The sequence below is a fragment of the Thunnus thynnus genome, chromosome 2 (assembly GCF_963924715.1).
Source record: "Thunnus thynnus chromosome 2, fThuThy2.1, whole genome shotgun sequence".
NCBI classification, from domain to species: domain Eukaryota; kingdom Metazoa; phylum Chordata; class Actinopteri; order Scombriformes; family Scombridae; genus Thunnus; species Thunnus thynnus.
In genome coordinates, this window is record NC_089518.1 from 26,317,958 (window position 1) to 26,344,736 (window position 26,779).

General features: G+C 40.0%; 1 protein-coding gene across 1 annotated transcript in view; it reads right to left on the reverse strand.

Moving 5' to 3' along the window:
• Positions 1-507: 507 nt before the first annotated feature.
• fbxl17 (F-box and leucine-rich repeat protein 17) overlaps positions 508-26,779 on the reverse strand; it is a 239,313-nt gene continuing 213,041 nt past the window's right edge. Inside the window, exons 10-11 of the mRNA XM_067612929.1 lie at positions 22,907-23,049; positions 508-2,802 (exon numbers count right to left, since the gene is read on the reverse strand). Coding sequence (XP_067469030.1) covers positions 2,665-2,802; positions 22,907-23,049 — 281 coding nt within the window. The 3' untranslated portion in view covers positions 508-2,664. The remainder of the gene's footprint in view (positions 2,803-22,906; positions 23,050-26,779) is intronic.

Consider the following 26,779-nt stretch of genomic DNA (forward strand, 5'->3'; position numbering starts at 1 on the left):
TTCCTGCGGCTCCCTCTTGAGTCACAAAGGCTTTATAAAACTTTTTCTCATACTGTATGCAGGTCCTCAAGTCCTTAGATGTGTAAAATCAGTGGGGTTGCCCTTCAATAGAAATGAGGATTGATTATTGTGTCATGTTGTTCAACAGAAAACACATTTTCAATGCATGGGTATCTGTGGAAAACATCTTTATTTCCAACAATACAAAGGCTTCGGTGTGTCATATTTGCGCATTCCAAGGACTTTGGTTGTAATGGAAACGTGCTGGTGCCCTAATTTGCTTTTTACCTGAGAAATCCAAATTTTACCATGTCTACCATTATATTCATTAAAGTCTCTGTGTTGATGTAATTGATGTAATAAAAAGTCTGGAAAAACCTGCAGGAAAAAAAAAAGTTTAAGCAGTCCACAGATGTTGTAAAACGAGCGGAAAAGTATTTCACCGTCATTCTGAATATTCTTCTCCTGCCTCAATTGCACACATACAAAAGGAAAAGAGAAAAAAGCTTGAAGTAGTAGTGTTTTATTCATCTTTATGTAAATCCAGTCATTTACGGTTGCCTTAACAAATCAGGAATCAAGTGTCAACATCTAGCAGAGGAGAAAGTGCGTATGGGGATTACAAAAGAACAGAAACAGAACAAAAACAGGCTGAGGGAGAAACTCCATCCATTAAGTCTACAAATCCTGACAAGGGTAAAATGAATGTGTTTTTAATTATCTGAAATCTGCTGTAGAAAGCTTACAGTTATACTCAAACCCTAAGCTCAGTAAGTTATTGTTCATATCTGAGTGACAGATTGTGTAGAGGCTGAGCCCAGAGCTGGTTCACACCGTAGAAAAATACCCTGGTTATTTGCATTTTCAACTGTACATTACTGAGTTTCTATAGAATAGATGAAAAATGATCAACTCTCACCTACCAACTTCTACTGGCCCTCATCATACACCCAGGCCAGTGTTTTTTCTTTACATCCTACACCACTAAGAAAGATAAATCCATCATTGCATTGCTACATAGCTAATGTTACAAGTGTATGCTCAAAACCAAGAATAGGCTAAGTAAATCCCACACAGTGAATATATATATATATGTATATATATATATATCAGATCAAATAATGGGAATATGGTATTTGATAAACTCAGAGAAGATAAACATTTCTTAAATTCTGGGTCGAGGTTGCTAACTGGATGGCATTTACCTACTAACCACTTAAGGCATTGTTTCCTCTTATCTGTCATCATGGTGGTTGTGGTTAATATTCTTATAATATGACCCCAGGTTTTTAGGTAAAGGCAACTTCTATTTCAAGCATGGTTTAATTTTCATTCTGTAATGACTCAAGGAGATGCTCAGTCAGCCCTAAATCCATGTATAGCACCAAAAAATAGCATTCTTCCCAAGTCAAACAGATGTAAATTTCAACTTCCAATCATATGTAGACAGTAACTCTTTAACTGAAAAAATAAGATAAGCATCTCGATTTAAACATGCAGCTTTTGAGAAATAATAAATGCTATTTTCTGCCATACCTTTTTCAGGGGGGTTGACTGATTCTGGCCTGAATCTTTCATCTGTACCATGACAATGTGCATATTAAGTCACAGCAAAGAGCTCTATCCTTCAAATGGAGCCTTGTCAACAATCTCAACACGTATGAGTCCACAAATTCCTTTAACACTGCACTGGACATCCAAGAAAGTAAAAATGTTCTAAATAGACAAAATAAACATCACCGATTTCTCAAAATGCCTCATGTGAGGTCTGAATCCCCTGTAGCCCCTGAAGTGGTGTGATGTCGTCTCCCCATGTCCGGATCTTTTGCTCAGTCTTGTGCGATATCACTGCAGCAGTTGAGTTCAGTTCGGAGGAAGTAAACACCTCAGTGGGCTGACATGGGTGCAGTGCTCTGGAAGATTTGTTCCAGTTGGGGCGAGAAACCTTTTTTAAAGTATTTTCATTCATACTGATCCGACCATCACTGAAAGTCTTTGATGTGATGAAGCGTTTGTTTAGATCTTTTTCACATGTTCTAGAACGGACCGCCACCTTTCTCATTCATCTTTACCTCCACTCAATCCGAGACGAGGTGGAGGACTTTGAATGAATGAGGTTTTATACTCATACTATCAACTGAGTAACACTCACTTACAGTTGTTATCAAATAACCGTTGTTAGAGCATGGCTTTCCGCTAAAACAACTCTGTTTTAAAAAAAATATACAGTATATTGTCAGATGACTTATAGCCAATGATGATGAGGATGATTCAGTCAAGATGTTGAACGCAACCTATGGCTGGTAGGTGTATCAAGTCTCACTTAATAAGGCCCATATTCTACCTAAATTATTGAAATGGGAGATTTGCTTCAAATGAAACCGTTGATGGACTGGACCTTTATCTGTGTGTGTGTGTGTGTGTGTGTGTGTGTGTCTGTGCGTGTATGTGCATGTCTGTGTGCTTGTGTGTGTAGCTACATGTCTACATGCATGTTTGAACAGTGAATGAGAAGCAAACATGACTGAGCTGCAAATATTGTGTATGTGTGTCTGTACACAAAAAGGGCCTCTGTGGAGCTATGTGTTTGTGTGTGTATGTACATATGTAGGTGTGTGTGCTTGTGTGTGTGTGTGTGTATTTGTGTGTGTGATCCAGCAGTAGCTACGAAGTATTTGATGTGTTGGGGCTCCAGCCCATTTGATAAGCTCTCTCCAGGGTTCTCTTGCAGTCCTGCATCACCGTGCTGAACACAATGTGAGGGTACTGGACCACCAGTCTCTCCACGGTCTCCTCGTTCACCTGCAAACACGCACATACACAAAGGAAGTGTGTCAACATGATGATCAGATACATCAATGGCAGTAAATGTGACAATGATTATGTTTTCATGTTAGTGGAAGTTGTCATGAAACTTTAAAGTTCAAACTTTAAAGTTCAAACTTTAAGCCAATATGGATGAAAAGCTCTAAAAGTGCTCAGAAGAATGTAGAGTTTGAACACCCTCAGTTCTATGACAACTGAGCAAACTCGCAGATGAAGACCATGTGATATGGCTGAAAGCTCTAAAACAAGTGCGTAAGTGGATCTTGAGTTGACATTTTTTTGTTTACTGCTGTTTTCAAGGTCAAGAATAAATCATATTCTTGTATTCTTTCTATTTCTCATGTCCTCTTTTATTATAGTATGACCAGTAAAAGGCAGATCGGTTGTTGCAGCTATTGCTAGTTTGTAGGCATTTATTGAAAATGGCAATATTAGTAAATTTAGGTAGGTGAAAGATTAATAATGTTGATAATTCCTTGTCCTGCTCTACGTTAACACACCAAACATATCAAGATTTGTGTAAGTCAACCATGCAAAGCACTTTATCTTACAAGAATCATCCACTTTGAATCAGTGCTGATTTCCAGAGACTCCTGGATAGATATATCAAAAAGAGGGAATCAGCATAATATTATATAAATGTAGCAGGGATATTGCTTTGGATCTAATAAATACAGATTTTCAAATGACTTAACTTAAATGCAGTAATTTAAAAATCTGCCTACCGTCTCTGCTTTGCCCCATGATGTCTTATTAAGATAATCAGAAACATAGATTGAGCTGTTAGTGAGTCTGTGAACAGATTCACTGTCAAAATAGCAGTGAACTAGACTAATATGAGTGATACGCAATTTCTTAAAGAGGACCTGTTATGCTCATTTCAAGCTCTACATTTTTAGTCTGGGAGTCCATTACAGTAGCTTTGCATGATTCACAGTTCAAAAAACTCCTGATGAGCCCACTCTGATCTTAAGTGAAACATGTTCCTCACTGAATTAGAAGAGCTTCGTTAGTAGCGCTATAAAACAGTTCAAACAACAAGATATGGAAATATTTGGAGCTCTTTGTTCAGTGGATAAGTTGCAGGGAGGAATAGTACAAGCAAACACAGCCACAGTAAAATGTTTGATGAAGAGGTGCAGACAACCAGCACACCTCCAACAGGTAAACAACTTATTTTACTTTGCTGTGTTGTGTAATGGAGTCATGGCCCAGCATGACGTCCCCCAAAACGATGGAAAAATGCCATAATGTTAGCAGAGCAGAGCAGTGAACTTGCGTGCCCTGTGTGGAGCAGATGATCATATAAAAAAATCAGTCAGTAGCTGACACAACTCAGGCTGAAAGTAGAAAAAACTGTTGGTAACCCAGTGTTCAGAGCAGTCTGAAGTTGGTGATTTTTGCTCACAGGGATTATTTCTACAAACGTTTACCTCCTTATTTGACACGTCGGCCACTTTTAACGTGAACATCCAACATTGTAACATTATATATATGAAATAAAATGAATAAAAATATATGAAAACATAAATAAGGAAAAGCATAATAGGTCCCCTTTAAGAACATACAGTATATGTACCTGGATACACACACACACAGACACAAGGACACACACATACACATAACCTGACTGTTGCAAAGGGTTTAGCACCAGAGGACAGCTGAGCTCACTGGGCTAATGAGGCCTTCATGTTCTCAGAGGATGAGAAAGACAAGCAGCTAATAGGCACTCCAGCACCTCTGTGCCAGTCTAACACTGTCAGACCATCATCCAGAGCCAAAAGTGAGAAAGCCTGAGAATCTGACAAAGAGCAGAGGCAGAGTAACCCTGGAGACCTTGAGGGGTTAACCGCAACCCACCCAGAACCTACCCCCGCCCACCCATGAGTGTGACACTTTCCAGGGGAAATGATGTATAAACACTCACACACATGTTGAACACACAGTTATCCGTTGTTGCCAAAGCAGTGACAAAGTGTTTCACAGTTTTCCCCAAGCTCATTGCCCAAGAGCCCTTTGGTTTCTCTGTTTTCTGGAAGAAAGTCTTGCATTGTGAGTATAGTTGGGACCAATCTGATCCAATATCGCTATTGGGTGCCGATACTGACGTAATTCACTCATTAGATATCAGACTGATGTTACCAATCCATGTACTGATCCAGATTCCATAGTGTTATACAAGTAGCGTAGCCCCTTTAAGAGATAGCTCAGTGCACAGGTTGTGTGCATAGCGAGTGTGCAGTCGAGAGAGAGAGTGAGTGTGTGTGTGACGGTGAGGCTGGCGACCGGAGCAGAGTTCGAAGTTAGCACTATAGCTGTGAACGTAGCAGTGCAATGTATGCACAGCCTAGGCTATTTGTCAGTGAATAAATGCTAAAACTCCAGACCCAAGACCCCAGCCAAGTTCCCTTGTCTTGTCTGTAGGGTGACCAGATGAGAATGGTTGAAATTCAGGACAGGGGAGTTGGGGGTGGGCGTGGTCATGGGCTACAGACATAACAGTGTGAGTCTGTGGACAACACCAAATGAATGTTCCACAATGATCAGCAGCAGTGGTGAGCATACGGTGAAAGAACGGTGAAATGAACCAGAACAATTAGCCAAAAAAAGTACCTGTATTTCACCACCTGGCTAAGAAGCTAAGCTAAAATAGTGACTGCTAGTCAATGCCGTGGGGCCAAAAACAAACACAACCTGTCTGGAGTAAAGTATAGAAATCTACTTACTAGTAGTTGATAATGTATTGCTGTTCACTTGATTTGTTCAAGTTTTTCAAAACATTAAAGGAGTTGCTATAGCAATTTGCACTCCTACACCTGTTTGTATGTGAAGGCTACTTAAACTACAGTTTAAATAAATTGCTTTGGAATACATTTTAATTGAATGCATTTTTAAAAAAAATATTTTTGCTCTTTTAATAAGAAGTGCTATGTGGTTTACTACAGCCTCAAGTAACCTTACACATAATACCAATAACAGCAACAATAATCATCAACACTGATTATAATAATAATAATATTCAAGAAAAAAGAGTTCTGGTATCAGTACTAGTATCGGCATCGGCAGACATCCAAATTCAGGTATCAGAATTGGATCAGAACTGAAAAAAGTGGATCAGTGCATCTCTAATTGTAAGAGACCCCTGGCTCTTGCTCAGGTTATTATGTGTTTTGGTTGTCATTTTCTGTCTTACTCCTTTCTCTTCATTGCACACAATTTCTTTAATTGGTGGGTATCAGCAATTCCTTGTCAGGTACACAAACTTAAAAAAACAAATGGGAAGAGAGAAAGACACAGTCAGGATAAAACCAGCAGAAAGAGAGAGAGAAATAATTGTGCTTGAGCGAACCAACCATCGATGCCTCTTGGGTCTCAGAAAGAAGGTGGAAACTCTGCACTGCACAAGTGAATCCAATAAGACTAAAAGGCAACAACAGAGCCTGTTAGCTTTCCCTTTGATTGCCAAAGAATAAACAGCGAGCTGGAGTTGGGGTGCTTGACGCCAACACACAGAGGCTTAACAGACTCTTTTAGGATACTTTCGATACGGGAAAATAAAACAAAATCACCACAGGGTCAAAAGCCGTTCCCTTTTTCATCTGTTTTTTGTTTTTCTGATCATTCTGAGAATAAATGCCGAAAAACAGTCCTGTCTTAGCCATCCCTCTAGTCACAGTTGAAGGAAAGACAACACAGCCCGGTAGAAGACTTTTAAATTTGAAATATTATTCTAACACTTCAACCACTGGCAAGGTGTACTGAATCGGTGAAAATGAGAAAATTCCAGCAACGCTTTCAGTGCTATGATCAAATATTCATTAGTAAAGCTGATGCATTAATTACAACATGTTTCGGGATACTGCCTTAAAGAATAATGTATTACAGAATTCTTGTTATTATAATTATATGACATGAGTATTCTAACTGCCAGAGAGCTTAACAAGACAAAACCACTACATTCCCTCTTGTACTGAGAAGATCAGACTCAACAAGTGAAGCAGTAATGTTAACTGTACTTGCAAGTCAGACCTTTTGGATATTTTATCTTAAAAGTTTACTCACAAAAGAGGCATGAAAGAGGATTTAACAATCAAAGAACTCAGAGCTTTGAATCTCTGCGCTTTTTTCTTCCGGACTTTACGAGATCCACCTGTTGTGCCAGGGGGTTTAATAAATCCTGACCAGGGCAACAAATTAAAAACATTTCAATAAAAACACAGTTGTTCCCAGAATATGGTATAAATGCAGCCTCTTCTTTCCATCTTTTTGGATTTGATTCCAGACGAACACCTGTGATTTGCCAACAAAGATGACCGCATGTTGCTTTTACAGAGGACTAAAGCAGAAGCAGAAGAGCAGCTGAAGCGAAGCCTCCAAGTGCCTGCTACTACCAGAGAGAAGTTCAGTTTGTTATGACATATGGCTGAGCCTCATTAGCAGATAAAATGACAAACCCCTGATTGCCTTCATAACATATTATGCTATATTCTTGAAAAGAGAATGAAACATCCCCCAGCTTGTTAATCAGGGCTTAATTACAATTAAAACTGATCTAAAGAATAGACCTGTCAAACTGATGGGAGGCCATAACATTCATTAATGCTAATTTAGTGCAGCTCCACTTGCTGAGCAAACAGAGCACACACAAAATAGCTCCCAATCAAAACGCTGAATCATTTCCTAATTGCTGGTTACAGAAACACTAAATATTTGAGTTGCAACAAGATCCCTTTGATGGAAATCATGAAAAAACTAACTATAGCACTGACCTCTGCTACACTAGTTGATAATACAGCATGTGAGTCTTTTTCAAGTCGTTTAAGTTTTAAAATGTAATTACTGTCAAATACAACAGGCGCTTCATGATTGCAATTCAAACATCTTATTATGTCAGAAGAAAAAGCCAATCAAGATTGAGGAAAAAAAAAGATTTTACTATCAATCAATCAAATCCGAGCCCCGTACACATTTTAAATGCTTACAGCACAGCAATAGAAACTAACTGTACCTGGTTTGAGATTTATTTGACTTAATTGCCATCTTGGAATGACATATGGCTGCGTTCATTTTTAAAACAACTTATTGCTGTTGGACAGAAAAATCTTGGAGAGAAAATCAGTTGACAGGAGCATTTATACCTCATAGCGTCCATTAACTCTCTTCCACCGCTAGCCTGACAGCCAGAGTTACTGTAAGTCCTTTCAGGCTTAACCCCCCCCCTAACCAACTCCTGTAAAAGAAACCCTCTCCTAGTGAGTTCACAGCTAACGTCCCTCTCTTTCCAGAACAAGGCTGTGTGCCCTTTGCATGGCTCTGTGGTGTGTTGAATGAGCTGTGATGACATCACCACACCTGCTTGGTATTTGCAGCTCCGAGCTGATGTTAGACATGAAGGTCAGACCAAATGCTGTGGGTAAAGCGCTGGCAGAGGGAGAAGTCCTCTGGTTACAACAGTTGTGCCACTGACTTCTTCAAACCAATGATTCAGCTGTTTTTTGTCCTAGAGCGAAATTTTGTTACTGGGCAAAACTGTGCTTAACGATATTTTGTTGCTAGGCAACATAAGCTTGAAAATGCTATCGGAAAGCACTTGGGCCTCTGGTGACTGGAATGGTGCTTTATGTATGGCTCTGGCAGGGATTTTTTTCTTTTCTTTTACCCCATGCAGCCTTGATCCAGTGTACTGTACTGAACTGTACTGTACTGCCATAAGATAGAGCAGATCACTACTCACTGATGATTCTAATCTTTGAGAAGCATCTGGGAGTGCAGCCACAGCTATCTGGAGCGAGGCCTATACTTATGATATTTTCCCCCATTTTAACTTCAAAGATGCTGCCCTGTAGATCTAAGTGCGGTGTAATGCATGCTGACGGGTAATGTGCCGTTGTCAGGGTTTACAAGAAGGCGAGAGAGGGATGAGGGGAAAACAAAAAGATGTATGTCTGATATGCTGTTCAGCAAAAAGCACCTTTTATCTGAACATTCTGTACAGTAAACGTGACTAGTTTTATGAGTCTGCGTATGCGTATGTTGACAACTCCTCTTCTACTTTAACATGTGACAACTGAAGATAACTGACGGTGAGTTCCCGAGCTGACCTCTGCTCTCGCTTTCTTAACAGTAAGCCGTTCTTTAAGACTGATCCTCTGATGCAAATGCACTCTATCACCACGTAAAATATACATTTACCGCAAACGCTGGGCCTTCCCCTAGTAAGCAGTGCAGTAAAACACCTCGTAAAGATGTCTAATGCAGCAGCGGTTCACATTCTCAGTGGGAAAAAGAAGAAGAGGGTCGTAAATCGATAATCAGATACACAAACACGAAGATGCATATCATATTAGACCAGTGTGCTGAGAACACCCTGAGTGCTCCTAGTAATCAAGGGAGGGAAATGGAATAAAGAGAGAGGGAGAGAGTTTGGGAAATAGAAAGCTAAAAAAAATATGGCCTCAACCTTTTCTGAATATATCAAACCCACAGAGTGCTGGTATTGTAAACCGCAACAATGACCCTGAAAAAAGTAATAAAACACTGACTGTTGATATCGAACAACTTCAGAAATGAATTTTAATGAATGTGTATACACATATCAGAAAACAAAGATATTATCAGTGGTTCTCTTTATCTGACTACTAATGTTTTTTTTCCCTTCAAAAACATATTTCTCCTTATTCCTCTGTGTTTTCATTAAATTCACTACAGGTCTGCGGGACTACTTTTTTCTATTTCGTCCCATTTTCTTGGGCCATGTGGCAGCCATTGCTAGTCCCAGGCCCATAAAGAGAGACAAATACCCCTGTCCCTTGTCTACTCCCATGTAGAGAGTGTATCAGTCAACCAGTAAATACATTTGGGGTAAATGTTTAAAAAGCCTGTTTAGGCAGCAGAAGAATGCAGTGCATCAGGTCTTTGTAAAAGGCAGCTTAAATAAGCCTGGATTTAAACAGGCCAAATTTATAGCCTTCTTTAAACTGCTCACAGGAAAAGCCCCAGTTGTAGTTTCTAAACGAGTGACTGGACAACTGAAAGATAGTTCTTCGTCTCCGATAAGAAGGAGAGGAAAGAGAGAGGGAGGAGTGGATGGAAAAGAGGGAAGCTAACAAACCAGAAGATTTAAGAAGTACTGCATATATGGAGTGTAAAGAGGTCTATATATAGAGTGTAAAGAGGTCACCACAAACCTATTCTGAAGGATTCAATATTACTAAATGAGCTATCGATGCATTGGCTGGAAAGCTTAGGGAATAGACTACTCTTTACAAAGGAAAGCCTGAGCTCAAACATTTTGATTTTGTCTCAAAAAGCTAAGCGACCCTCACAGAAATCTGCAGTGCATGCCTCTGAATGTGCTTTTAAAAACCAGGTCAGGCACTGCTTGCGACAACTAAGGTCTGGTACCGCTCACACACCCTTATCCCTGCACAATATCAGACAGCAGCAGAAAAGCAGGGTGTCAGTGCATACACACACACACATACACGGGAATGGGGGCTCAACTGAACAGGGTCAGAGAAAGAGGTTCTGGAGGCCAGGTTTGTAAACCCTACACTCCATCACGCGTGACAAAGGTAACTAAAGGAATGTGGTCGAGGCTCAGCCCAATCCCTCTTTCTATGCTGGCCTTCTTATCTCTGCAGGCTGGAGGAAAACATTCCATAACTCAAGAGGCTTTCTGCGATTTATTTGTTAGTCTCAGACTAGAAAACACAGTGATACATTACTATAGCTTTATTAGCTGAAACCAAAATTAAGCTAAATTAAATGAGAGGTGTCGTGGTGACACACAGAACTAAGAAGCCTAAAATAAGATTTGATGTTTTGGCTGCAATCACACACGTAACATTTCCTTTTGCAAATCATACTTCCCTTTATGTGCTATAACAGCAAAACACGATTTTACTTCATGATCGCATGAAATGATACTTTAATTTAGGACCGCAACTAACATTTATTTTCCTTGATGATTAATCTGCTGAATATTTTCTCAGTTAATCATTTGGTCTAAAAATTGACAAAAAAGGGTGAAAATTTTCCTGAAGTGCAAGTGGATGTCTTCAAATTGTTTGTTTTTTTCAGTTTATCATGTAAGACAAACAAAAAAAGCAAATCTCCACAATTGAAAAACTGTAAATAGATATTTCATGGCATTTGTGCCTGACAAAACAATTAGCTGATTATCAAAATAGTTGCAAATTAATTTTATAATGATTGCCTAATAGATTAATTGACAAATTGTTTCAGCTCTGCTAAAATCACACAATATGGATTCACCCAAACCTAACTTTTATCCTCAAAATAAGATAAATACATTGCCAAACTGTTCCAGTGTACTGTTTCATTGCCATGAATTTCTTAACTATGTACATCATACACATAATACCATCCAATGGATGGAAAAGGTCCTGACATGTCCTGGTCCGACAGTAGCAACCAAAACCAAGCATTTAATTCTGGTTGGGTCCAAATTATATTCAGTTTAATCAGGTCTGAGTTGGATCCTGTTCTATCACATTTCTTTTTGTTTAGGCATGTTGGGTTCGGTGGGTCTGTTTCTGATTGGGTGCAAATTTCTGGACCAGTAAGGACCTCCACTATTTCTCTATGACCTTATTGACGAATATTGACCTTAGCAGCGCTGCACTTTTAATGTACAGTATTTAAATTGATGGCAAAAAACACACAAATAGAGGTGACAGAGTGACAGAAAGTGAACCAGACATTGTGACAGTGATGGTGAGTTCATGTTTTTACCACAAGGGCTATTTTGGGTCCTATATTGTTGTACCTGGGAGTACAATAAGATAATAAGCAACCTGATGAATGCTCTGTAAACTACAACAACCTCTTCCTTATTAAATGGCAAGCAGCACAATGTAGTGCAGTGAGTACACACACACACACACGTCCGCGCACACATGCACACACACACCTCCAGAAACTGTAGGAACAAATTCCAGAGCGGCTTACTGAGGTCAGACACAAGCAGAATTCCTTAAAGATAATCACAACAGAGCTACTGTGTTTAATTTTTGCCTCGCATGACTCCCTTGTTCTTAAGAATAAATGAAGAACAAGGACAGCTTGACCCTGTCCTCACAAAGAACACCATGATACAAAATTCATAGTGACTCTTCAGAGCGAAGAGAGCTTGGATTACATTTGTGAACTGCTCAAAGTTATAACAAGGCAGTGAGCCATACTCAGTGATCTCATTTGTGAACCAAACCTGTGGACACCTAAAGTGATTATTCTGAATTATGGGTTAATACTGAATAATAAAATGAGTGCGCTGCGATTTAAGTCGAGCTCCCCTGTATTAAAAAGCTAAATGAAAATCATTGCACATATTCTGCCTCATGTTCTATCCACTGTCAGTACAAGCACAAAGTTACTTCTTGACAATGTCAGAATCATCTGTGTCTTTATCATCTGAATTTGAACTTTTTGGTGAAAATTGTTCTTTATCTCAAATGTTAATAGGAACACTTTCTGCGAGGCTTTTCAGATACGCTTTTCTTCTGCAAAACAGCAAAACTTATTGAAAGTTTTTACATCATCTTGTGATCAATTATAATACTAGACATCAAACAAAGGCTTCATTCATCCCCTTCAAAATTTCCCAAACTCCTCTGGATGTATTAAATTTATACAGACATAGCATTCACTGTGGAAAGTGACAGTGTCATTAGCATTGAAGAGCTAATTCATCACCAACACAGTCATACATACACTGGGCCTGTAGGCTAAAAATGGGCTGTGACCAATGACTGTCTCCCTCAATGTCTGCGAAAAATAAAAACATATTGAGCCAAACGTTATTACCCAAAAAACATATCGAAATCGGCAAGTGTGAGTATCTAGGCCACACTGAGTCTTGTCTACTGTCTGCCCATGACTCCATGAGATTATGTTGACCTCCGTTGTGATGAGTAAACAGCACTGGATGAGGGAGGAAGAAGAGGAGCAGGAAGAGGAGAAAAAGGGGGGAGGCTGAAAGACAAGACAGGGGTGCAACTTGAATGAACTAATTGAATGAACAAAAGATGTGAGCAGAATTCAAAATATGAAACAACCTTGGCTGTCCTTGCTTACAAGAGGCTGAGGGAGGGAGAAACGGATAGGCAAAAAAAGAGGGAAGCGGGGTAAAAACACAGTGAGGGCGAAGTAGAGTGTGAGCGTGAGTCAGGTGAGGTCAGGTTTACGTTTGTGTGCGCCTGGTAGATTTTTGTTGAAGGGCAATTCTGAGATTCCTTTCAGACACCTGGTGAACTCTGTCGGTGTCTCACTTTATTTCACCCTCTCTCCTTTACTGTCCCTTGCTCCTGCCCTTTAGAAACAAGATGAAGGGATGATCAGGAGGCGGCTTCAGTTAAGACCGCCAATCAATACAGCTCTTCTGTGCGGGATGAGACTCCAAGATTACACTGAAAATCACAAATGGCAAATGACTCTTTCAAACTACTTTCTCGACTTTGAACATTCAAGTCCGACCAAAGCCTGGAAAATAGGAACCTGAGAACCGGCCTATCCCATATTTGATGCTGCGCATGCGCTACTTTTTCTTCTAGTCCCCTTGATTTTAGAAGCCTTTAAACCAAGGATCCCTACCGCTCAAAATAACAGCACTCATCAAAGAAAGTTTTGCTGAACTCCCAAACTCTCATTTCCTAAACGAGAGTTAAAATGCCTCCTAACTCTTCACAATACTTCATCTTCGTTTTCCTCACTCTAAACCTCCAAGCCCTGAACAATTAGGCGCTTGTTTATGTCTGCAAATTGCTGTGCCGTGCCTATCTGTGTATAGTCCCCGGCAGCTGGATGCACCAGTGGAACAACCATATTGATTGGGATGTCTGTTCTTTTAACAAGGTCTGTCTGGTTGCTCTATCTGGGGGTGCAGCAGCGCTCATACCTGCTCCCCAAACACTGCTCCACCTTAGTTCAGGTAATGGGAGCACACTTCAAAACTGCTTACACAAAACCGTTGGGGGCCATTTGTGAAAGGGATAGCCAGCTCCTGCTTTATTGTTTTTTTTGCATCTAATTTTACTTTTATTTTCTTTTGATTTCTGTCATTTGTTGAATCATTTTTTCATTTTTTTTCCCCTCAAGGCCACCCCTTGTTTTACTTTCTGTTCTCCTACCTCACCTCCTCCATTACTATGATAACTTTTTCTCCACCAGCTGTCACTGAAGGGGCCGGTAGCAGTCAGTGTCATTATTTTCCTAGTCCGGCTTCGTGCTGACTGTGTGAGTTTGCTTCCCTCTCTGTTTCACAGCCTGGACTGCCCATTTATTTTCACTCTAATGAAGTAGTGGAAAAGAAGTGTGTGTGTGCATGTGCATGTGCATGTGTGTGGGGGTGGTGGTGGTGGTGGTGGTGGTGGGGGGTAAAGAATTGGTGTTGAGAGGAGGAGAAGAGAGTAGAGGGGAAAAATTAAAAGAATGAGGGGAAGAAAGAGAAGAAAGAGGATGAGAGGAAAAGAGAGGTACATACTGTATGCGCAAGCTGTGAAAACGTTTCTAAAGAAAACATTCCATTGAGGCTGAATGAGATCAAAATCCCCGAAGTGATACATCAACAGAGAATGAAGGCTCTAAATGTGCACAGGGTAGCCAGAAGGGCCCATTACAGAAAACAGCAACTTAACACATATACAGTATAGAAGACATATGAAAACATAGTCAAGATAAGAAGTGCAATGAGTTACAATGTACAGTACTGGGCAGTACAGTGAGATTCTACATAAATCAATAAAGCTGTCTGCTGGATCCCTGCTGCTGTAATTGGACACTTGTCTTAATTTTGTGGTTAGCCAAAAGAGCTATCAATGTTACAACATTAGCATTTGGTGAATTTGTGCGAGTTCGGCCTGTTTATGTGTGTTTGTGTTTCTGCGGCTCTGAGTCTGCCCAGTCTAATGAGCAGAATGTTGTAACTACATCGCTATCATTTTAGCTGAAAATTACCTGAAGCCAATACACTGAAATTCACCACTCAAAGGCATAGCCTAGATTAATACATAATGTTCTATTGTGTTTGTGTTAGTGTAGAGAGATGAATTCCTCCCACAGAGAAGACCAAACATTTAACTGTAGACTCACTGGGGAAGCGGGCTTTTCGGAGACACATGCGCTGCCGAGCAAAAATGATCCGTTTTTCAGAAGATTAAGGCAATTTTTCCTTGAATCTTTTAGCTGAATACTTCAAAAGATTGCCACAGAGTTAGAGCTCAAAGAGGACGAAATGAATTGATTTGATTATTTTTGGGTGAGTCTGGATCAATCGCATTCTTTCCCCTCGTCAGAACAGGGTCGTTTGGCCCTGAGGGCAGGGGAGCAATCATTTGAGGCAGGCGGAGCATGCCATTTGCCCAGGCCTGGAGGGGTTCTGATTTCAATGCTCCATTATGAGCCATGTTAACAGCAAATAACATGAGAACACACACTAATACACACAGACATGTTGCATTTGAGCACGTATAAACACACTGGGACACAAAGGAAATCCTTCAGACAGACACAGTAAGGAGAAAAGAGAAGAAAGAAAAACGTCAGAGGGACAAACGCACACATTCCATACTATTAAGACCGTTCATGGCTCAGCTACTGAAATGAGAGACTAAATAAGAAAATTTTCTGACAATCAAATAGATTTCACACAGATCTTTCCTTGTACTGACTTATTTTTTAAAAAAATCTACAATTCTTCATATAAGTCAAAATGGGAGTGGACACACAATTCTGGCTCCCTGGCAGTAAAATGTATACAGTACGGAAGCACGTTTGTATAAACTGTGACGGAGGAAATCGATCCTTCACACTGCTCCACATGAGGAGAGCCAGCTGGATCCTGTTAACAGTTCTTAAATGAATTCTACACTTTCTAAGTCCTGTGACATTCAGAGAAGCTGTTACATTAAAATTCCCAGTGTTTTGACAATTCCAAACAAATTTACACAGGCCGAGCTGTGCTGCTGAGGCAGAGAGCTGACTGGGTTGTCCGCACTGTGTGTCAAGGTTATCACAAGACTGTATTTGTCTAAGACTGACAGGACCCACTCTGAAACCCAACTCCACATCAGTTAGTGTGGGGGGAAGTCTTGTGGAGGGAGACGGAAAAAAGCAAGGGTGGGAGAGAGGAAGAAATAGCGAGAGACTGAAACCATCATTTATTTTAAATAGCTGAATGTTGGCTGCAGAAGTCACCTGAACATCTGTAAGACAGATAGGCTTATGCTATTCATGATAAACATTAGGCTATGATTGGTTGAAGAAGGAGGTCAGTTTGTTACTGTGATATTGTCACTTCTAATCCTCAAAGTTTTTTTGTGTATTGCAGTGATTTGTACTAAATACACATCCTGAATGGAAACCAAGCCAAGTCCTTGTAAAGGAAATGTTAGCTTTGAGATAGTTGCAATATGTCCAAAACATTGTCAACATAGCTCTTGTGAGAAATAACTATCTGCCAAAGCAGGACGCTGTGTCTAAGTGTATAGAAGAATTTATACAATTTATTTTCGCAGTGCAAATATTCATGGTTGGTGCGCAGACCAAAATTACCTCAGGTTGGGGCCACTGTCAGTGACCTTAGCTACAGTCAGTTGGCTTAGACAGTAGTTAGTTGATGGATAAACAGGCTGTGATTTGCCTGGGGGATGGTGGGGATTCCCCTCCCCTTGGTCTATATTTCCCTGCCTCTGCTGAGTTATTTTTGTACCTGTTGGGGACAAAAATTATCCCCCTCATAGTGATTTATGCTGCTTAAGCCATAGACCATATAAAATATCCAAAATAAAAATAGGCTACTTAAAAAAAATTTACGCAAAGCGCTGCAACGTGAGAACAGTCATTACTGCAACAACAATAAAATCAGAAATGGACTTTCATTGTCAGCGCTCACGTGACAATAGAGATGACACCGCGTCTAGGCTACATGATGATGCAGTAAATGGACCAGGGGTTGCCTCCTTCCCTGCTTGGAGATTTGCTGAAATGTGGGTAAAAGAGCGGCGGCACGCTGTGGATGACCCCTCCACAGGAAAGCATAAAAAGAAGACAGAAATCTGTCATCAAAGAAGACTGTTTATTTGGTATGACAATTAGGCATGTATTGGAGCCTATTTATTTTTATGATGACAGCTATTTGTGCTATTGCATGTTTTGATTATTTTCTATTCAATATTGAAGTTTTCAGCTTGCTGAGCATAGAGCTGAATTAAACAGTGACTTACAAGAATGACATTAAGTATATTGGCACGTCTGGCCAAATGGTGCTATCCAAAGTACTGAAGGAAAAATTGGGGGATTTTATTTCTGACATGTTAAATTAGTATTTAACCTTTTTTTTTGTTGTATATGATCACATCTCCTATGTGTGTGCATGAGGAACGGACAAGGCATGAATTTGACATCTCATTGCTGAGAGTGAAAATATTGCGCTACTTGATTAACTAAATTTTTTAAAAAATGGATCAAAATATTCCTGCAAATGCAGTGGTCACATTCAAGTTTCGTAATTGTTGTAAGTTCATAATTATTTTATAAATGTTACTGTAACAGCGGCAAGAAATAGTCTAATAGGCACCATTGTCTATATAGGCTCACTGTGGTTCAGTTTATTTTCATGAATAAAAATGTTTCAAAAATATCAAGCAAGAGGCAGCTTCTGAGAGCTGATCGATCAGAACAGAATGGGCTCATTGGGAGGAGGGCCTTAAAGAGACAGGAACTAAAATGGCTTGTTTCAAACAGAGGCTGAACTGAGCAGCTGCATAAAGGGCCAGTATAAGATAATTAAGGAGTTTTTGAACTGTAAATCATGCAAAGATATTCCACTAGAGCCACGGAATATACATATAGACCTGGAAATGAGCATAATATGTCCCCCTTAAAGGGTCAAGCTGTGTAAACTTCTCTCCATATGAGTGTTAGACCAATTGAAATCCATCAAGCTCAATCATATCAGCATACCATTCAAATCTAATAAAGAACACATTCTAACGTGAAGAAGTTGTTTTTTTTCTTTCCTGGAATCCCCCATGTTCTTCATTCATGTTTTATCATAGAATGTAACCTTCAATACAGTTCCTGAGCAATACAATAATAATAATAATAATAATAATTTTATATAGCACTTTTTAAAACACACAGTTACAAGGTGCTTAAACAAACTCAAAGCAAACAGAGAGTATTTATAAAAAGGCTAACCTACAGAAATTAGTTTTCAGTAGCCACTTAAAACAAACCACAGACTCAGCAGATCTGATGGAATGAGGGGAGCTGTTCCAAAGTTTAGGAGCTACAGCCTCAAAAGCACAGTCCCTTCTGGATTTAAAATAGGAACGGGGAACAGATAAAAGGCTTTGATCAGATGATCGGAGTGGCCAACAGCTAGAGTAGGGGATCAACAACTCTGCTAATATGTGCAGGGGCCAGGCCATGCAAGGCCTTGTATGCAATTAGTAAAATTTTGAAGTCAATTTTGTGTTTTACCTCAAGCCAATGAAGGGAGGCAAGAATTAGGACAATTAATTTTTATTAACAGCCTAGCCGCTGCATTTAGCACCACTTGAAGACGAGCTAAAGAAGTGATGCAAGAGGGAGTTACAGTAGTCTAAGTGAGAAAAATCAAGGTATGCACTAGAAGTTCTGTTTTTGGCTGATAGTATTTGATTTTTGCAATATTTCTCAACTGAAAGAAACAAGACTGAGTGAGCTTAGTAATATGAGGTTCAAAGTTCAAATGTTGGTCAGTTTCAGAATTGCAATGGAGAAAGTTTTGATACATCCAATTTGTAACAGAAGCTAGGCAGTCATGAAAGGTGCTAAGGTTATTGAGGTTATCAGGTTTAACCGAGAAATAAAGCTGCATGTCATCGGCATAGCAATGGTAAAAGATACCACTGGAGGAGTTAAGCAGATGGCCCAGAGGTAGCATTTATAATGAAAACAGAATAGGCCTGAGCATCAACCCTTGTAGGACCACACATAAAAGAGGAATAGAGGAAGACACATAATTGTTAATGTGAACATTAAAGTGTCTGTCAGACAAGTATGAGGAAAATCATTTGAGTGCAGTACCAGAGATATCAACCCAGTTCAGCAGCCTATCAAATAAAATGGCATTATCAGTGGTGTCAAGGGCAGCAGATAAGTCAAGTAAAACTAAAATGGAATATTCATCTTTATCTGCACACATAAGAATGTAGTTAGTTACTTTAAGCAGTGCTGTTTCAGTGCTATGTTTTTGGCGGAAGCCAGCTTGAAATTTGTCAAAGACATTGTGCCCCTCGACCAGTTGGAGAAGCTGGTGAGCGACAACTTCTTCAAGAATTTTTGAAATGAAGGGAAGTTTGGAAATGGGCCTGTAGTTAACTAAATTGTTGGTATCTAGGGAGGGTTTTTTGACACTGGCTGTCTTGAAATAAGAAATATGTACTTCACTAAAGAAGTACTGCTGACCTTTTATGCTGGTCATTTATGCTTTCAACACTTGGCAGAAGAGAGGAAAGGACAAATTGATGATACATGGAGCTATGCTTTACGTCTTGCTTTAAGCAATGGAGGATAAAATAGAATGAGGCATGAGGAAGAATATACCAGTAGATTTGTCGACATAAGGAAGAGACGCTGTGGTTGAGAGAAATCTAAAGTTAAGTAATTTACACAAGACTTTCATTATGTGCGAACCTTGTGGAATTGAGAGTTATCCCACACACAGAGCTTCTGTGTTTTCCCAGAAGTGCATTAAGTGCAGAGATGAGATTAGTTTGCCCTGATATTGAGTTGGACATGCCTCCGGATTTTACTGCTGTGATACACAAATAAAGCATGATATAACATTTCTAGAGGCTGAAATGTCAAATCAGGAATATTTACAACCAAATGAAATGCACGGCCTAAAGTAAAAACAATTTTGCAAAAATATTGATTTTAATTCATTTAAGAGAAGTGTGTAAACATCATTGGAAACATACTGTATATTACAACCACTGTAATAGCTGCAGCATTTTTTTTAATCAAGCAGTGGTCAAAACAGTTATAATTGGTTCCAAAAATTACTAATATGATTAGCAAAACTGTATCTAATTTGCATAGATCTTTCTCAAACAAATTGAGTTGACACAGCAGGAGGTTTGAGGGATGGACAGGAGAGAGAGATGAGAGTAGGAGGTGAGTTGAAGGCAGAGCATGGTCACTGCTGCCCCTGGGCTGACTTGTAGATAACTACAATTCCCCTGGTCTGACTCTGCCTCTCACCTTGTTACCTCTTTAATTCACTCTGTAGCTCTCATTTTAACTGTGACCTCGGTAATAACAACCTATTTCTGTTTATTTGTTTCCCTGTGAGTGAACTTTGGATTACCCCTATTCCTCTCTCTCTCTCTATCCTCCTGAAATCTGACCATATATACTATAACTCCCTTTGTCCCTTAATATAATGAACAACAACAACAACAACAAAGAAAGTAGCTGCCGTGGGCTGGTCTTTTTCCCAAACTGGACACACAGACCAATCCTCATCAGTACTTCAGGCTCATTTGCAATGCTAAACACAATTTTAGGATGTGAAAGGGGGAAGACAGAGAAATGGGTGAAGAGGGCAAGCATGCAGTGAATTAATTCTGTCATTCAGCTGGTAATGTACCTGACCTTGGAAACTGTCAAACTCTTCTCTCCGCTCGATTCACACTCCATTACAACTCTAATAGCACCAATTACTGCTTTATTTAGCTGTGTCATCGCCAAATTCCCCCTTCAGAGCAGTGGGAGAATAATTATTTATCCTTCCATCCTCCAGGCTAAATTATGAGTATGAATATCACATCTGAACACAGAAGTAGATAAATAAATACGGGAAGAGGGATGGGTGAATTTGTCATTTGGGAGGGCAGGGGCACGAAAGCATTCGGTGGAAAGAAACTAAGAAAATTTGATATTCCAGTAAAGATGTAGGTCATTCCAGAACAGATTTTTATTAGCATGGCTGTAGATATCGATTGTTGGGTCACTGAGTCGGCGAGGCAAGAGGGAACTAAATGAAAATGGAATCTAAGTGATCACCTGCTATGTAATGCAGTTACTCTTTATTACTCTGAGATAAATATGATAGATACACATTCATGTCTGCAATAATGTGAATTGAGCACGCTGCTTCATCACTGAGACCTTACATATGGGGTCACTGTCAGACCTCTCATATGTTTTAATTTTATTACAGTATAAATAGATAAATATGATACACCGATGTTCTTGTCGCAGTTAACGATCTCTGGGTAGGCATTTTTATCAGAGAAATCCATAGGGTCAACCAAAGGCCGTGACACGCAGATATCACTGATTTTATAATGAAGAAATAAAAATGATGAGTTCCCAACCTGGTGAGAGGCCTTGACTATAAGTCAACTTCCCTCCTCCCTCTCTTTCTTCCCTGCCAACTTCGACTCTCACTTTTTACTGCACAGCAGGGGCTTTTAAATTTGTTCAGACCCAAACCCAAATGTCAACCTGAAAAACGAAAGGCTCATTAAAACATACTGTTACACTCACCATATGGAAGCCCACCAGCAGTGGGATAATGGTCTATGTTGTGTACCAGTACAGTATAATACACCAGGCTGTAAGATATCTGTACAGGCTAAAGCTTCTAGGTTAAGCCAGCTGTTCACTTTCCCTTCCTTGTCTGCCCTCATCCCACTCATGTCAGACTGAATGATTCCACACTAAGTGGATGCATCTGTGTGGTAGGAGTCTCTCTGAACCAATTGGAGAGGTGGGTGGAGTTGTTACCATGGCACAACAACTACATGAGCTGGCATCAGGTTGGTGATTGGATGGGTAAGAGGCCAGATGAGAGTTTAAGGGTGACTTTGGAAAGATCAACCAGAGGCATCTCAAAGTAGGCTGCAGAGGGGTCATTATGTCACTTTACCTCTGTTATCACCCAACCAACTGACTCAGACATGCATCACAGACATACTGGGCACAGGCGGTAGTGGCTTAGGTACTCAACACGCTCTCCTCTGGACACTTTTTAATTGGCCAGTTGCCTTAACCTGGGACTTCTGAGAGTTCATGTGTGTGTTTATGTGTGTGTGTTATGTGTTGAGTGACAGATATAGACCATAAGATGACAGAAATTTGTCAACCATCAGAAATGTATATATACTATTTATACTGAGGTAACTATCCCCTTAAAATATCTGAGTGTATTGGTCAGTGTGGGTAATTCTGCAAATCATTGAGCAAGACTGCTTTATGACAATAAAGTTATGCATATGATTGTATTATTAATATGTAATATTAATACAGCATATATTTTCCCCTGAAACATATATCGTTTATTGTATTATTGCCCAGTTCTACTTAAAATGCAAATGTGTGCATTAGACATGTGCACAGGCATACACACACACACACACACAGACACACACACACACGCCCACTTACACATATTAAGCACATTCAGAGCCAAAAGAGGGGCGTTGCTGCTGTATTTAAGAAAGTTGGGTCAAAACTAATGATATTTATCATTAATTTGACCATTTTTTGGATGATTTACATCTATAAAATGTTAGAAAATTGTGAGACTACCTATTGATATTGCCAATAGCCCAAGGTGATGACGTCAAATTGCTTATTTTCTGCACCAGGTTTCCAAAACACAAACAGATTTGCTTTAGCATGATATAAAAACAGAGAAAAGCAACACATTCTCACATTGCAGAAGATTAAATCAGTAAATATTTGGCATTTTGCTTGAAAAAATGACTTAAAATAAATAATTCATTATCAGAATTATTGCAGATTAGGTTTCTATCCATCAACAAATCAAATAATCAGCCAACTTTTCCAGCTCTTAAGAAAAAATATAAAGTTTTTTGTGCAGCCAAAACTAACTCATGCTGCATATTTCCCCAAAACTATTTTGCAGTACACAAAAAAATCTGACTTGCTACGTCTTAAAACATCTCCAGAAGCATCTTTTTAAAGCAAACCACACATCGAATGGCGTACATACTGACAGAAAACCAGACAGCGGGAGACATTATGGGCAGAGCCTTGTTACCTTGTCACATCTCATGAGGCCCAGGTAGCGGAGGGACTTGCTGCTCTGAGCGATTTGTGTGGCTCCCTGGTCTGTGATGTCCTTACACCAGCCGGCATCCACGGTCTCTATGGTACTGCTGTACTGGCCTATGGCTATCAGAGCTGTGGAAATAAGAGGAAAGGCAGAGAGGGAGAAGGATACAGAGGTGTGGAAGATGGGAGGGAGAGAAATAGGAAAAGGTGTTAGTCTGACAACCTTTCTCATGCAAATGTGGCAGCATCGTTCTCCCACAGAGACACACAGAAATTCAAGATGAAACCGGGGCAAGTCATCTGGCCAGCTGTGACACATAATTCCGGTGTTTACAAAACACCTTGAAAATATGCACACATACACACAAGGTGGCTAACACGTTGAAACACACCCATGTATCTCAAACAGACACAAATCTCACACACACCAATGCTTATTTAGACTGCTGCAGGATTCATCCATTAGAGTGATGGCATGAGTCACAGCACTGAAAGGCAATGACGACATGCCAGGGCAATGTGTGAGTCCATGCCAGTACATGATTTAATTCTGCATGTGTTTGTGTGTGTGTGTGTACGTGTGTGTGTTTGTTTACTGCTGCCAGACATAGTGCCAGGGTAAAGAGTATTCACCGAAACAAATATCTCTCTGTGTCTGGGGGCTTTGTTATACCTCGGAGCATATGTGCATGCATACAGTACATGCCTTCACACACGCTCACACACACACACTCACACACACACACACACACAACATACTGTGACCTCATACGTGTGCTTCCCTTTTCAAACTGACTTAATTTATTTTTGAGAAGAGTACAAATTAAAACATGCAGCTGGCAAACGAGATGAGATTAAATCTCATGCAATCTATCTAAAATAAAGACATACTCTTGCATTAACACACACACACACACACACATACACACAGACAACACAACAATCTTCCTCATCAATCTTTGACCCGTCAATTGTTGAGCAGATGGAGGAGACCTGCGCTTCACCAGTCGATTGATAGTGCCGCTCAGTGATCGATTAGCAGGGCCTGGGCTTTGTTCTCCACTCTCTCACAACCATCACTAATGAGAATGGGAAGGGAGGAGGAGGAGGAGGAGGAGGAGCGAGGGATGAGAGAAAGATGAAAAGAGGAGGGTAAAGACAGAGAGAGCCTTTGACAGCACCTTCAAATAGTTACTTAGCCCTGATGTTGTTTTCTCATTCGTAGAAATCCATTTCACTTCAAAACTTTTTTACAAACAAGCTTGAGACTCAAACGTCTCCACTTCAATGAGGAGGGAAAAAAAATTAATCTTTACAAACTTGTTTTTATGTTAAACTTTTTCCTCTTCCGTCTCCTTCTCTCTCCCTTTCTCACTTCTATCCCCAGCACTTTTCAAAATACCTACACACACAACAGTATTAAATAACATACAATCAGCAGATTGATGTTGTTACTGCACATCGGGTAAGACTGGGTCAGTGTGTCTGTGTATATAGATGTGTACAAGTGTAGCAGGAGCTTGTTCCCACAGGAGAAGGGAAATGAATAATCTTATGGTTTTTGAATCAACTGCATGTATTTAACCCTCTTTCCTCCTGTCCAGCTGGAGCTATGTAATGTAGAGTCTTTTTTTACACACACAAGAGCACACACACACACGCACACACACATCTTGTGTACAGAATGTAACATATGTAATATATAGCTTTGGGCACTTGGAGGGCTCCACATGTGGTTCCTTTTTTGCTCCAGCATGCACTTGGATGCCATGCATAATGGCACATTATAGCTAAACAGGCAGTAACACGGCTTTGAAGCTACAGTATGTTTCATGTAAAACGGCACCGTGGGGAAGAGGCTCCATCAGGCCAGATGGGTGAACAGCACACAGAGCAGCCATGTTGTTTTTTTGACTAGTGGTGACCTGGCAAAGAATTCTAAAAACTGAGACACTCGTGTTTGTGTGCGCTCGAGTGTGTGTGTGTGTGTGTGTGTGTGTGTGTGTGTGTGTGTGAGAGAGAGAGAGAGGCTGGAAAGACGTCAAGTGGAATGGCTCCCTATCCTGTTCCCCTTGTCATGTCCAATCACATGATCCTAAATTTGATTACCTGAGCTCAGACCTCTCGTCTGATGTTAAGACACACATATTGCTGCTGTTAAAACCCCCTTGCAGAGCGATTGGGAATTTTCAGAGGAACAGGGGAGATCAAATAAAAGAGGAGGGCTTCATAGTTAACCGAACCAAACAACAGAACTCCCTGTACTTCCCCTTCGCCAACCCCACGTCCCTGTTTCTTCCCCTTCAATTTTACTTCCCTCAACCTGACAAAGTGAGAGGATAGAAGCAGACAGGTGCCTACATCGGTGAATGTATAAGAAGTGCGAGTGAATATATTGTCCATGCATCTCCTGATTACTGTGCAACACTAACGTAAGCAAGCACCACCTCCCTAATCTGAATTACTGGTGACAAGTTCTGGACTTTATACAGAAAGCATATGGCAGTTTGAGATAGCAGTAATGAAAAAAGGAGGAAGCAAATAACACTAAACATCATTTTGTTACGCTCTCAAGCTAATAAACTGAAGGAGTCAGATAATGCCTATTGTCAGAACAAGCCAAGTGTTAGGCTATTAGACTTGTTTAGGACTCTATCAACAAGTTCATCTGGTCGACATTACAGTCTAATATCCCTGTGTGTGCTCTCCTTCTCTCCCTGTTCCTTTGATCCTCTATCAGGAGACTGTAAACTCCAGCTACTCCCGGTGGCAAATGGAAATCGTTGGCTACTTTTTCAAAGGAGAGGAGCTTTCTGTAAAACGTTTTTACTACAGTTGTGCACTTTAGTCCATCTTGTCGGAGGAAGAGAGTGCAGTCGGAGCACAGTATAGTGATGAAGTAGACATAAAAATGTACATAAAGAAATGTTCTAACAGTTGATTTTATTTCTGTTGGGCACACTATAATTATACTATAATTTTGTTTATGTGAATATATACAAATGAAATACAGATCTGCTGCATTCTTTTTATTATGCAATAGTGGAAGTGAAGCACATCTCTACACAGTTGCACATAAATAGATGCAGAAAATATTTGCACATGAGGCACCCCAGTTCGATTCCAGCCGGAGACCTTTGTTGCATGTCATAGCCACTCTTTACCCATGCTACCTGTCTCTAAAGCAATGAAATTGTAAATGAATTTGATATATCCCCTAATAAGAACATATAAACACAAACAGTTAAGTATCACTGAGCTGAGAAGTGTTTATGAGTTTTGTTTTTATTGAGAATTGTCTAAATCTCGATCGCTGTCATTAGGAACATGTAACAGACAACATACTGTATCGGTCAGTCCCTCTCCTTGTTCCGGACTAAAATTATTAGATGCATTGCCATGACATTTAGTATAGTCATTCCTTATCCTCAGAGGATGAATCCTAATGACCTTGGTGATCCCCTGACCTTTCCCCTAGCGCCACCAAGAGGTTGACATTTGTGGTCTTGAGTGAGAATATCTCAGCAGCTGTTGAATGGATTGCCATGACATTTGTACGCACATTCATGTCCCCTTCAGGATGAACTGTAATAACTTTGATCCTTTAGTTTTTCTTGCTCCCATAATGATTGTTCAGTTTGTGAAGAATGTTCAAAAGATGTAAACATTTGTATGAGGGTTATTATCTTGGAAACAACATTCTTACTGTAAATGGAGCTTTATTGAAGGCATTTACACAGGAAAGGTCAACCAATTAAAGCTAAATAATGTACGGTATGTTACACACAGATAGTGCTAGTTTCAGTTGTAACTCAAATGTACATGTTGGCGGCTACATCTACCAATTTAAATTGATTAA